The sequence below is a fragment of the Lacerta agilis genome, chromosome 3, assembly GCF_009819535.1.
Source record: "Lacerta agilis isolate rLacAgi1 chromosome 3, rLacAgi1.pri, whole genome shotgun sequence".
Classification (NCBI taxonomy): domain Eukaryota; kingdom Metazoa; phylum Chordata; class Lepidosauria; order Squamata; family Lacertidae; genus Lacerta; species Lacerta agilis.
Genome location: NC_046314.1, coordinates 73,668,544 through 73,682,642, shown reverse-complemented (window position 1 = coordinate 73,682,642; position 14,099 = coordinate 73,668,544). Strand labels below are relative to the sequence as shown.

Genomic DNA, 14,099 nt, shown 5'->3' with positions numbered 1-14,099 from the left:
CGATGAGAGTCAACGTCGAAGCTCGAATTAGACCAAAGGATCAAATGGTAACCTAGATTCCCAAATGCGGCCATTGCAGTATGCAAAAACCCCCGTTTGAAACAAGTAGCACCATAATAATGCGAAGCAAAATGTGCATTGGGGGAGGGGGTAGTCCAGACAACATTACTACCATGGGAAGCCTTGCCTAGAATAAGGCAGGAGAAGAGGAAGGCCCCCAGCTCCCCATTTTGCATCCATTCACATGCGAAAGCCCTGCCGCTCCCTCCTCCTCCTCCCCCCTCCCTTCCTCCCGTGTGCTGACTAGAAGAGAGCTGGTTATTCTTGCAGCTCTTGTTGTCTTGGCAGAAGTTCAATGAGCAGCAGGAGGAGGAAGGGGGAGAGCCGAGCACGCAGGCGCTCCTGGGCACTGTCGAAGAATCGAGTCACTGGAGCAGAGCGCACCAGCGGCGGCGGCTTCTGGAGTCCCCGCCCCAATGCGAGTGTCTGGGCGGCCGGCAGCCGGCGGGCAGCGCTGTAGTAGCGAGAGCGCGACGCGGGCAGAGCGAACTGCGCGCTGTACTGGGGGGGTCGGAGAGCGCCTGGTTCGGGCGATGCGTCTCGCCGCGTACCGGTGAGCGACTGCAGCCTGCGGGACTAGGAGAGCGTGGCCCGGGAAGAAGCCGGCGGTGCTTTTCGCTCTCACCCAGTCTTGGAGCTGCACTTGGCGGCGGCAGGAGGCGGCCATCGGTGCAAGAGGCTGCAGCGGCTGCAGAGCGCAGAGCCTCCCTGGTGGCTCGCAGAGCAGCAGTGGAAAGAGGAGGCAGGGGAGGAGACTCGGGGCGCTCGCTGCCCCTGGACTCGGCCATGTCGTCCGCGGCGGTGGCGGTGGCGGCTGCCTCGCGCAGGCAGTCGTGCTACTTATGCGACCTGCCCCGCATGCCCTGGGCCATGATCTGGGATTTCACCGAGCCCGTATGCAGGGGCTGCGTCAACTACGAGGGCGCTGACCGGGTGGAGTTCGTCATCGACACGGCTCGGCAGCTCAAGCGGGCGCACAGCTTCCAGGAAGGCCGGGCTGCGCCGCCGCCGCACGCCAAGCAGCAGCCGCCGCCGCTCAGCGCCAAGGAGATGCACTCGGCCGCCGTGGCTGCAGCCGAGGCAGCCGCTCGCGCTCCGCCACAGCCCCACGAGCGCTACTCTCTGGCGGCCGCCGCTCCTTCCGAGCGGCCGCCGCGCCTGGGACCCGAGTACGGAGCGGGCAGCCGGCAGGTCAACGGCATCCTGGTGCCCAATGGCTTCTCCAAGCCCGAAGAGCCGCCGGAGCTGAACCGCCAGAGCCCCAACCCGCGGCGGACGCACGCCGTGGCACCCACCCTGGTGCCCCTCATGAACGGAGCTTCCCTGCCCGCCGCCATCAACATCAACAGCCGCGCTGCGGCGGCCGCAGCGGCCTCGCTGGCCGCCATCTCCGGAGCACCCACCCCGCTGCAGGTGTCGGTCTCGCAAGCGCAGCAGAGCCAACAGCAGCCCGGGGAAATGGGGGGGCACAAGCGGCCCGGCTCGGTGTCCTCGTCGTCGTCCAGTAGCGGCGGCGGCAGCGGAGCCAGCGACCTGGAGGGCAAGGACAAGGGGCAGCAGCAGCAGCAGGCGCGGGGCTCGGCGGACAACTTGGAGCAGCTCGGCGTTGAGAGCAAAAGCCGCGCGGCGGCGGCGGCAGCAGCAGCAGCGAACGCCGAGCAGGAGTGGATGGGCAAGCCCAAGACCGTGCGAGACACCCTGCTGGCCTTGCAGCATGGCGGCCACGCGGTGCCCTACGAGAGCAAGTTCAAGAAGGAGCCCGGCATGGCGGGCGGGAGGCTGCTGGGCTACGACAGCAACGGCGCGGTGGCCAAATCAGGTGAGCTGCGCTGAGGGGGAACTGGGGGGCGCGGGCGGGCGGGCACGCGCTCTTGGCCTGAGCGGGGGGAGGGGCTGTCGATGGGTTTCTGAAGGAGAAGGAAAGGAACTCCCCCCCCCTCCGTCCCCTTATGGAAAAGACGAGCCAGGGTCGCCATTTCGGCCCAGCTTCCTGGTGCTGAAACACCAGCGGCGTGTTTGGTGTAACATGGATGAGTCAGGGCGCTTTGCTGACAGACACTGACAGAGGGTTTTCCCTCCCTTGCCCTGGCCGCATTCTTTCGCAAAGGGAGCTGAGGCGCGCAGGTCTGCTACGAGCAACAGCAGACATTTTACGGAGGCAGGCGCCATATGTTCCGCATATGCTCAGAGGCGCTCGCTTTGGGCGTGCAAATAAGGAGGATGCAGAAGTTATCTGGCCTCGGCAGATCCCAAGCGCCCCTCACGACTGCAGCACAGCTGGGGCATAGATTTGCCTTGAGCGGAATGGGTTCGGAGCGAGTGGAAGATTACAAAGCTGCAAGCGGCTCATTTGGCCGGCAGCCAGCGTAGGAGGGTGGTACAGTGTGGGCACATTTGAATGCATGCAGCATGTACTGTAGTGTAAGCACTGGCACGGCTTGTTCACATGCCGATCCACAGCCCCAGATAAGCTGAATTTACTGGGGGTTTAAGCTGGTTTTATCCGTTCGAATTCAAAGAGCAACTTGGCCCGAATCCCAAGTGCTTGGCATGACCGGGGCCGGGCTATGTGGCATCATGACCCTGCTGATTTGCACAAATTTTCTGTGGCTGTGCTTCTGCGACACTATATCTCCTCTGCTGTTTTGCTCCATAGGGGCACGAGCTGCGAGGAAGAGAAAACCTTCTCCAGAGCCCGAAGGTGAAGCCGGACCTCCTAAAATAAATGGCGAGGCACAGTCATGGCTACCAACCTCATCAGAAGGGATGAAGATCTCCATGGCAGCTGCGTCGTTCATGTCCCCGCCGCCGCCAACCGCTTCGCCTCATTCCAACCGGACCACACCACCCGAGGCAGTCCAGAACGGCCAGTCCCCGATGGCGGCACTCATTTTAGTTGCAGACAATGCTGGGGGGAACCATGCCTCCAAAGATGCCAACCAGGTCCACTCCACCACCAGGAGGAATAGCAGTAGCCCGCCCTCTCCATCCCCTATGAACCAAAGAAGGCCAACCCGGGAGGTGCAGAGTCAAGGGGCAAATGCTGGAGGGATGGAGCCTGTGCACCCCGCCAGCCTCCCAGACTCTTCGCTGGCAGCTAGCGTCCCCCTGTGCTGCACCCTGTGTCACGAGCGCCTGGAAGACACCCACTTTGTGCAGTGCCCCTCTGTCCCATCCCACAAATTTTGCTTCCCTTGCTCCAGACAGAGCATCAAACAGCAAGGAGCTAGTGGAGAGGTCTATTGTCCCAGTGGGGAGAAGTGCCCTCTGGTGGGCTCCAATGTCCCTTGGGCCTTCATGCAGGGCGAGATTGCAACCATTCTTGCAGGAGATGTGAAAGTGAAAAAAGAGAGGGACTCTTGACTTTCCCAGTTTCTCAATGCAACGTCAACCTTAACATAAAACTGCTTGAACTGTATATATCTATAAATACCTATAAATATCTATATATATATTATATATATATATATATATCTCCAAGACAAGGGAAATGTAGACTTCATAAAACATGGCTGTATAATTTTGATTTCTTTTTTGAATACATTGTGTTTCTATATTTTTTTGAAGACGAAAGGTATGTACTTAATGTACTTTTTCCCCTTCTTTTTTTGTTATAGCAATTATTTGTTGTGCTTCCTTGGTGAGTTACTGTTTTCAGTGTAGGCTGTGACTTGCGCTGCTTTTTTTAGAGAGCACTTGGCAAACCAGAAATGCTTCTAGCTGTGTTTGTATGCACTTGTTTTTTCTTCTTCTTCCTCCTCCTCCTCTCATTTTTTGTTCTTTTTTAAAATGCCAAATACATCTGACATTGTAAAGAACGCCTTACTGTTGGTGGTTCCTTATTTTTTGCCCTCACTAATTCATGCTGGAGGCATGCAGGTTTTAGAGATAACATGACATTAAAGGTGTTTATAGGATTAAAGTGGGAATGCCACTCAGTCCAGTCCAAAGACAGGTGAGAAAGCACAAGGGGTTTCATTTGGAAACGTCATCCCCTTGCTGCTGCTGCTGCTGCTGCTGCTGCTGCTGCTGCTGCAAAAATGGCCAGATTCTTCAAGTAGTTTTGTTTCCATAAGGAAGTTGCCTTCAGAGCATTATGCTAAGTGAGGCGCTGTTGCGTTAGGAATTGGGGAGTATGTTTTTTTCTTAAAGGCAGAGTTGACCACAGTTCAAGAGGTTGGTTGTAAGATTGCAAAACTGCATTTATTCAATTACGTAATGTTCCTGCAGAATTTTTGTGATAAGTTAGTTTATTGTCTAATTGTGCATTGGTGCAGACAGAATAGCACTGCCATTATTTTTTTAAAAAAACAAATCCATACCTTTTCAGCACCATTTAACATCACCACTTCCTCCATGTTCATGTGGAAAACTCTGAAGCAGATTTTCATTTATTTTTTTATTTACTTAATATAGTGCAGGTGGGCTTTGATCTTGCTTATCACTTAAGTATGATAATGTTGTGATTGTTACTATTGCTGACATCATGTTGCCAGGTTGTGGCAGATAACAGTATGGTAATAACAGCAGCATATGAGGCTTTTACCTGACTTGCCTATTATGGCAGCATAGAGATTAGTGAAAAATTCTACCTGAAATTTCATAATACTTGTGTTGGAGAGAACTAATTCTCATCTAAATGGAACAGCTTGGGATTTAAATCAACTCCAGTTTCTTGCCTTTTAGACTACTTTCAAGAATTCTTTTGTAAAATTATTATTTTGATCACACTTTTTTTTTGCATCAGACAGCAACATTTTTAATCAATAAATCATCAGTTACTAGAAATAGTTAAGCCTTACTGTAGTGATTCTGTGCTGTTTACAGTTGTGTTAGCAACACTGCTGTGCAAGCCCTTGTGCTAAGTGTTTATAATATGTCACATAGACTTGTTTGAAGCAGAAAGATGGTTATACGGTCCCAATCTCTGTGGCAAATAACACTATACATTTTGATGTTGAGAGAATCTGTTCAACTAGGTTTAACAGTTTTTGATGCTGTTGGGTCAGACTGTTCTTATGTGTTAATGTTCAGACTGCTATCGAATGCAGAATAGATTTTGGTAGGCTTCTTTTTTTTTAATGGTCATGACATTTGGAAATCCAAACTGCACATGCACAGTAACCTTTCTTTTTTGAAGTGTTTTAAGTACACCCACTAGCATTGTGTTCCATATTACAGGTCAGTGTAAATTAAATAACAAGATTTGCATGATAAACCAATTCAATGCTCTTTAAAAATGATAGAAATACATATAGTGCAGACTGGTGTCTTATGTAAACACATGTTTAGACAGTTCGAGAGGAAAAAAACGCACATATATACAACTGTAAAGGATTCTTTGGAACCACTATAGTCTGTGGAAATATGTATTTAGGCACTTTATTAAAAATTGGATTTTGAATTGATAGATGGTAACAAGTTCTTAAGAATCTCTTTGACATGATACCTCATGTATTATACCAGTTTGTATGGAGAAACTGCATTCTAGGTAAGAGAATATCCATACCAAAATTTTCCTGGAAAGTTCGTTGTGATGTCTTGGCATGTAGTTCAGATTTGAGCTTCTTGACTTGAAGTGGGGATGATAGTAACTTTTTTTCTTGCTAAGACTATTCAGGCATGTCAAGGTATTGAAAGGCGTTTGATCTTGATCTCCAACAAAAAGCTCTTTTACTACACTTATATCCTGAATAAGTGTCTTCATATATTGTAGCCCAGTAATATCACTGTATGTTCTTTAAAGTAGTTTAAATAGTGGGAAAGTGTAGGCTTTGTCATACCACATGATGACAGCTGGAACACATTTCAAAGCTCTCCACCTGTTCAGTCAACTCCTTCCAAACCTGTTAAGGTGACCGGTTCTAACATGCATTATAAATTCATAATACAGAAACGTCATAAACTAGTACATGATTTTTGGATCAGTTGGGCCTATTGTGATTTTAGTTTGTTTCCTGACAAGTTTATGACATCACCACAGTGGATCACATTATATTTACTATATGTTCTCTTGGCTACAATGTGTTTTTTTTTTTAAGTGCTTTAGCTGCAACAGTACTACCATTAATCTCTGATAATAATGCAAACCTTGATTCCATTGCAGCTAATGTGAACTGAGTCATTAATTTCAATGGAGTCAGGCTTTGCACCCTTTACTTTTTTGAAGTTTTTAATGGTGATAATTTGTATAGCAATAAAGCAAAATGTTGTTTTAATGGAGAGTGTGATTGTCAAAATCTCACCTTCATTTACACTTTTAAGTTACTTTTATTGAAATATCACCTGCACTATGCTTTCATTGTTTATAGTCACTAAACTAACACATTACTATTTTTTCCTATTATTTTTTATCTTTTGCATTGAATAAAATGAAACTAGGAGCTTTAAACACTTTCTGCGAGTTTTTGTTACCCTTTTCATTTTTTTAAAAAAAATACTGCAGCTACTGAGGTGCATGGTAGCCAAATAAACTGGATTTTTAAGAGATTGCCCTCTTTTGCTAGACATAAAAACAGAACCTAGGCTAAGAGCAGTACAGCAGCATAACTGTAAGTGTACTATTTTTTTTCTCAGGAGGGCTGACCATCCTCCTGACACAAAAGTAGAAACAAGCTCTGTAATTGTACGGTGGTCTATGAAGCCTTGAGCTATGTATCTTGTGAAATCACATTTAGGAAGGGGTTTATTTGGGAGGGTTCTCCCAATGGCTTTTTATGGTAACAGGATCCTGGGAAATTTTCTCTGTACTAGGGCCAAAGCCTTCTCACCTTACTACCAAGAAGAACAGACACAGTGTTCTGCTGACGAGAGAGTCACTGAGGGCAGGTGATTTCACTGTCTACCTTGCAGCTTTGCAAAAGGTTATTTTAGCTGGAGGTGTTAAACCCTAATGTAAATAACCAACAAGGCTGGTGGCAAACAACTATCCTAAGTATATGCAAGTGGAAGAATCTTTCCTTGAATTCAGTCCAAATAAATAAGTTTAGCACTGAAATGCTGGCTAAATATATATAGCATTGGGGTACATGACTTTCTCCTTGCAATAATGTGGTGTGGAGAAACATGAACTACTATGCACAGATGCAGCCTAGATGCTCCCAATCAAAACAAGTACCAAGTAGAAAAAAACTATTATTTGAAACGTTACTGGTTATGCGCAATATTGGGAAAGGCTAAGGTATGATTATGGTATAATATTCTTAGTTTTATAAGAACTGGATATTTTAAAATATAATTTAATTATTTAAATAGGAATTCTGCATGAGCACCAAATACAATACCCTGCAGAGGTATAAGGGGGTTGCAAGTTGCTTAGCACTAAAAGTTGCACGGTTAAAGTGGGGAAATGAGTTCAGCTAAAGATAGTTTATACAAATAGGCCAGTCAAAATGTGTTTTTAAGCCAATGACTTCAGTGGGACTAAATTTGTTTTAAAATTCAAGGGCTCCTGCACTTCAGACTGAGCTGAAAAGTTCCAGTTTAAAGTTACATGATATTCTGTGGCTGATGGTGTATATGCAATGCTATAAATAATTCAGTGGTAAAAAGTGATACAGGTATAAGCCATTAAAAAAAAGAAAAACTTTAACCAATTGCATTTATGTAGAAAGGATGGCCCATTAATTTCAATGGGATTGTTTCTTCTGTGGTGTGCCTATTTAGGACTGCATGCTTGGGAAGATTTGAAAAGTAGTTTATTTAAAGCTTGCTCCTGCCAAAGAGTGCAACTCTAGTTTTTTGTTGCTGTTGTTGTTTTTTAAAGACATTAGCAGCTGAGAGTTCTAATAAATAGCTAGGAGGTGCATGAAAGCAGTGGGCAGAATTGAATGGTCCATTATTACCCACTCCTAGTAGACCTACCTGTATCTGAGATTACAAAATAAAGGTGGCTGTAAAAGAACCTCTTCTTACCGTTACATATAAAAGTGCCCTTGATTTTTATCAAATCTACTGTTACAGGTTACTGACCAGGCAAGTCAGATGTTTTTCAAACTCTTCCTGCTAATGGACAAGGTTATTTAGAGATAGAGGAAAAAATCCTGCAGGCAGCTTATAAAATAGTTTTACTTGGTAAAGAGTAATAGGTTTCTCTTCCTAATTCTTGAGTGTAGATGTGTAATCATTCAGAAAACGTTCGCTGCATCTAGGCCACACGAAATCCTGAGTCACCCTCATTTGCTTGCCTTTGTTCAAGAACTGCAGATTGAGAAGACACGCCTTTCCTCAGTCATAGACCAAGGTCAGGCTGTACTAACAGATGAATGGAATACATATTTATCCATTTCATCATACCAGGCTGGAGCTGGGACACTTGGACTATTAACTCATTGACTGCCTTTGGTTAAGCTGTTGTCAACAGAAATCCTGATAAAGCATTTGTTTTTATCATGATATTTTTTATCTTGAGCAAATTCCTAACCAATAAGTGACACTTTAATATAATGCAACAAGCTGAATGAGTAGTGTGTGTGTGTGTGTATCTCCTCGTTTTAATTTAGAAAAATCACCACAATGCTTATGCAGTTTTACTGCACTTGCGGGGGGGATGGGGACGACGACCATAAATAATCAGTGCCACATTTATAAATTTATAAATACTTTTCTAAGGCTTTCACACAATTTAAAATCCAGTCCTTCACCCACTTAAAGTTCTATCTTATGCACATTTCTGTAGAAGCAAGTCTTGCTGGATTCAGTGCAGCTATTACTACAGAAACTGGAAATGGTTTGGGACCTGCAGCATGACACCCCAATCCTGAAAACAATTTGTCAGAAACAAGTCCTCTGTCCAACTGAATTTACAAGCTGATATGGCAGATTTGATAGCGGTGCAGATTACTTCAGGAAGCCATATTCCTACCTCCCCCACCCATGTGGTGATATGTTAACTGGAGTGTAAAGCAAAGCATATGCTAAGCATATTCTTGGCTTAACAATTTCAGTTACACACCTTCTGACTGCAAATCCAGTTTATTTTAGAATGCCTGGGATGGAAATTATACACAGAAATACATCCTTTTGAAAACTGGAATTTACTTGTGTACATTTAGGATAAGATTGCCAACACAAAGAGAATCTGGGCTTCCCCAGCCACCCAGTCCTAGACACATTTATGCGGCATGAGGTTCGAATGCTTTCAATTAAAAATACTTCAAGGACTGCAATCTGCTTGTGCCATGGAAAGTTAAGAGTGTGGCATAAAACTGAGGATTTGTCTTGTAATGCTCTTCCTTAAGCGCAGTGGTGGGGGAAGCCATCCTCCTTTAAGGAGATGCATCTGAAATAAAGACAAAAAAACAAGAGGGAATCCCACAGTGCTGACAATCAGCGATTATGAATTTCGCAGGTTGGGAGGTAATGGCAATAACAGGGTGTAGGGACTCTGCCTAGTAATTCAGTAACAACCGGCTATGTTTTTTGTTTTTGTATTAAATAAGCAACTCAGATGAATCTGCCTTAGAGTGAGTCAGATCATTAGTACATCTAACTCAGCATTATTTACTCTCTGCTGGCTGCAGCTCCCCAGGGTCTCAGGCAGGAGATTCCCCACATTGTCTGCTTGGCCATTTGACTGGAGCCACAAGACATTGAATCTGGAGCTTTTTATAGCAGGGATGGGGAATCCTTTTAATCTCAAGGGCAGCATCCCTGTGGCAAGCAGAGCCATAGGCAAAAGCTACTGGGGCAACTAATTTTACCTTTGTACAGCAGGCTAAATTCTACACACTTCCCACACTCCCCTCTATGACAAGCAAAGAAACATTATCAGATGCCAAAGACGTATTCTGGCTGAGCAAAAGCATACAAGGAGGATGCAGGGTAGGGCCAGTAAGGAGTGTGGCCTGGGGAGAGACTTAGAGGGTGACCTCAGGTTATCCACCCCCATTTTATAGGGGGAAATTGCGCTTTTACCACTAAGCTACGGTCTCTTACCCATCTTGAGGTTTCTGCCACATTTCCAAAAACAAATAAAAAACAACTCCACCCCCCCCAAAAAAACCAGTTATGGCTATGTACTGGAAATTTTAAAAAGGATCTACGATTACTATTAGGCCCATTACATGGATTAAGATCTGAGGCTGAAAAATTACACATGTATGAGTCAACAGACTGATCTAAAACAAAAAATACCGTACTTGGATTTCTGTTCTAAATGAAGACAATGGGGTTGACGCCACACTCTTAAACATATTGCAAGCCACACTGAAAATGAATGGGATTTACTTACATCTGACATGATTAGGACTGGGGTATGATCTAGTTTAAATACAAGTACTTCAGTTTAACTGGGTTGTAGACTGAGGTGCAAGGGCTATTCTGCCTATTACTTGTGTGGGGAAGACTTGTGTTTGGAAAAATGGGTGTGCCATACAGGGGCACAATTGGGGGAGCCATGATTGGCTGCCATTCCTCACACTTTTACGTACGCATCTTAAAAACCTATCCCTTTTAATGTGCGAAGCCCTTAGTTAATGAAAAATAGATGTTAAAATATTGGCAGTCCCAAAAGCCAGAGCTCCAGTCACTGGAAAACATGCTAACATTGCATTAGCATTCCTAGAACTAGCTCCCAGCATCAGAGGTGCTTTACTGAACTGCAGTCTTGTGATTTTTAAAGGTTTTTAAACCCTTACTTTGAAAATAAAGAGATTGTGTAGGTTGGTAAATGATTAATTTCCTTAGCAAGCACCTGAGCTGTAATCTAGCCATGTGTTCTCTGTGATTAAGGTTTGTTCAAGGTGCTCACTGCCAGACAAAGTCCTAAGTTCAAACAGTAATGTTTACACAACCAAGTTCACCTTCTCCCAACAGGTCTGCCATCCCAAGCATTATTCCACATAGCTGCTAGTTTTCCTCTCTGCCCTGCAACCACAGCACTCCACAATGGGGTAGTTAAATCTGCCTTTACGAAGAACAACATGCCCAATTGCAAGGTGAAAGAAACATACAGTACAGATTCTATTGGGACAAACCAGGCCAAATAGTCTATGACTGTATCTGATCAAAATTCTGAAAATAGGCTGTGAACGATTGTGTAGGACCCATCTAGCATGTTTTATACTTTATGTGCCACAGTGACGTCTGCTGAGTCATCATGGAATCAGGAAGTTACCCCCAAGGGTCATCTAGTCCAACCCCCTGCAATGCCCAATGTGGAGCTGAAACCCATGACCCTGAGATTAAGAGTCTCATGCTCTACCGACTGAGCTATCCAGTTGTGCCTCTGATCACTTGCAACTGTTTCAGCATGCACAGAGATCAGAACTTGTGGTTTTAATTCTTGTACACCATTTTGATACTTTCTGTCAACCACTTTACAAATTTGCTAGTAATAATAATAATAACTCAGCTAAGGTGGCTGCTTTCTTTCAGAAAGGAGACCTCGCAGGTGTTGCATTACAGGTAAAAAGGCAGTGAATATCCCTGTCAGGAAAAGCCGAATTTTATTAGATTTCTGCCTGCTAAACAGTAACCAGAAAAAAGTACTGTAGCTCAAATCACTGGAAAGCTACCAGTCAGCTTACGTGAGCAGATCAATATGCTTCTGCGTGAGGTGCCTGTAGCAATGCCCAAGTGAGACTGCAATTCTGAACACATTGACTAGGAAGTTTGACTTCCAACAGCTTGACCTCACCCCCAAAGGCGCACTCATCCATTGTTTCCCCAGAGAGATGCCAACTACTAGGAAGCCAGTCCAGTGAATGCAGTAGGACTTACTTCTGAGTAACATGCCTGGGATTCTGCTGCAATTATGTGCCATATGCCATATAGAGCCACATATAAGGCCTTCTGATTTTGTAAGCCCTGTTGTAGTTACTTGCAAGTGAATGCCCAAACCTACTTGTTCTCTGAGTTGTACAACTTTCTTCTTTACATCACATAATGACCTTTTTGTTTCAAAATAAAATGTTTTTTCCCCATTTCATTTTTAAAAGGTAGTTCTGGGAATACATTTTTTTTGGGGGGGGGGGGTGAGCCAAAGCACATAACCTTCAGAAGAGGCCCAGGTACACACCCACTCCAAGCAACTTTTTGTACTTCTATCGCAACAACAGGGGGTTGGATTAGATGACCCCCGTGATCCCTTCCCACTCTCAGTTGGGTTAGAGCGTGGTGCTGATAATGCCAAGGTATGGGACAGCTGCATATTCCTGTCTTAATAGGCGCCCCACCCTCAGAAAGCCCGTCGCGGGAACGGGGGTGCGCGACCCCGGCATTTCCACTGGACGTCTAGGGGGTCACTCATGCGGGTGGGGGGGCGACTTGGATCTCTTTTAAGACTTTCACTCGGATCAGTCCATAGCCACCCCAATAACGCTGGACCACCCTGGAGCAATGCAGCGCGGCCGCGATCCGTACGAGCCGCCACCCCGGAAGCCTCCCCTGGCAGCTCCCGCGAGCCCCTCCCGGGCCGGGAAACTGCACCAGCTGCGCCCGCTATAATTAGAGCGAGCGGCGCAGGCGTGGCGGCGGCGGCGGCCCCTCCTCCTCCTCCGAGGCCCCGGCAGGAGAGCAGCTCCCTTGCTCGGCCCCTCGGGCCTGCCGGAGAAGGACCAAGAAAGGAATCGTGCTGACTGGCTCCGCTCTTGATCTGGACGGGTCACCTCGTGGTGAACCAAATATAGCCAAGCGGCCCAAGCAGCTCCTGGCAAGCAGCCGCTTTGCAAAAGCGAGAGTCGCGCGGCGTTGCGCAACCCGGGGGAAAGAGCAAAGCCGTGACGTGTCGCGCCGCCACAGGCTAGGCGTGCAAATGGCCAAGGGGTGGATTTTGGGGCTTTGGGGTGTACCCCCCCCCCCCGCGCGCGCTTTTGCCTTCCTGACTCATCGCAGTAATAGAGCCGCAGAACTGCTGAGGCGTCAGCAAGGGTTACCCGGGAAGAACTGGTTTGGAGATTGCTACACCAGCAAGCTTGGCCTGGGAAGAAACGTGCAGGTGACTGCACTGTTAGGAGAGTCCTGGAAGAAACTGCCTGGTTCTCAAACTCCCAGCACCACTACCACCACTTGAACGTTGCTGAAGGATCACTTAGTAATGTTTGTGCCAGTTGTAGCAGTCGTAAAGTGCTGTGCTAGACTAGACGCTGCATGTTTTTTGATTCTATTTTTACAGGCAAGCCACTTGAATGAAGCTCCCGGATCAGAGTTTGGGAACACCTGCCCTATCAAACGTAGAGATTTATTTATAGTTATTCATTTAGGAGCAGGACTGTAAACTGATATTCTCACATGCTTTTGCGCGTCCTGGTCTCTAGAGCAGAGAATAATCCTGGGTGTCATAAACTCTAGATTGGTGCTGCCAACCTAACTGTAGAATTTCCTTTTAAAGGTCCAGTGGCAGTTCCTACTGTAGCTATTAACTTTTTGAAAGCGGGTGTTAAAATATCCTCTCTGCTTAAAAGAAGTAGAATTAAAACTTACGCAATGCTAATATTTCTTGTTGGCACTGTTTGTTACCCACTTTTCACCACTGGCTCTGCAAAGCAATTAACAAATGTGAAGCTTAATAAACTTCCATCTTACCCATCAAATAAAATTTTACCAAGCAGGGCAGTTTACATACAACAAGAACACATGAAAGGTTCAACTGCAGCTTTTTTAAAAAATGGAGTTCATATGACGGTCTGTTTTAGCAGGGAGTTCTAGACATTTTGCAAGTGTATGATAAGAAACTATTTAATAAAACATAGCTCTTTAATTTCATCAAATGAAGCCTATGGGGCAATTTCCCATTTCCAACAATTACCTTATTGATCAAAGGAAGATATGCTGTGCCAGGGCACCCAGTCTCCCTACTGCCATCACCCTTTTCTTATCTGAATTCAACTTCAACATGTTTTAACTCAGCTACAGCCTCCAGACACTTGAATCAGCACTGAGGCAGTAGCTCCCAGCTGCTTAGTTACCAAAACAGAGAGTTGTGTGTCATAGGCATATGGATGACATGTAATTGCAAAGCTCTGGAGGATCTCACCCAGAAGCTTCGTAGAGATATTATTGCTGTTGCCAATACTGACCCCTAAATGACAGACCTGCTG

At 45.9% G+C, this 14,099-nt stretch overlaps 1 protein-coding gene across 1 annotated transcript; it reads left to right on the top strand.

Annotated features, from left to right (window-relative positions):
- Window positions 1-221: 221 nt before the first annotated feature.
- On the top strand, window positions 222-6,451 carry IRF2BP2 (interferon regulatory factor 2 binding protein 2). The gene is made up of 2 exons (XM_033144303.1): window positions 222-1,879; window positions 2,717-6,451. Exons 1-2 carry the CDS (start codon window positions 847-849, stop codon window positions 3,421-3,423), a joined length of 1,740 nt encoding a protein of 579 aa, XP_033000194.1. The 5' UTR covers window positions 222-846; the 3' UTR covers window positions 3,424-6,451.
- Window positions 6,452-14,099: the final 7,648 nt, after the last annotated feature.

Excerpts from the sequence above, each read along its gene's own strand:
- IRF2BP2 (XM_033144303.1), top strand. The coding sequence starts at position 847 with ATGTCGTCCGCGGCGGTGGCGGTGGCGGCTGCCTCGCGCAGGCAGTCG. Across the intron at positions 1,880-2,716 it reads CGGCGCGGTGGCCAAATCAG|GGGCACGAGCTGCGAGGAAG; the intron begins GTGAGCTGCGCT and ends TTTGCTCCATAG.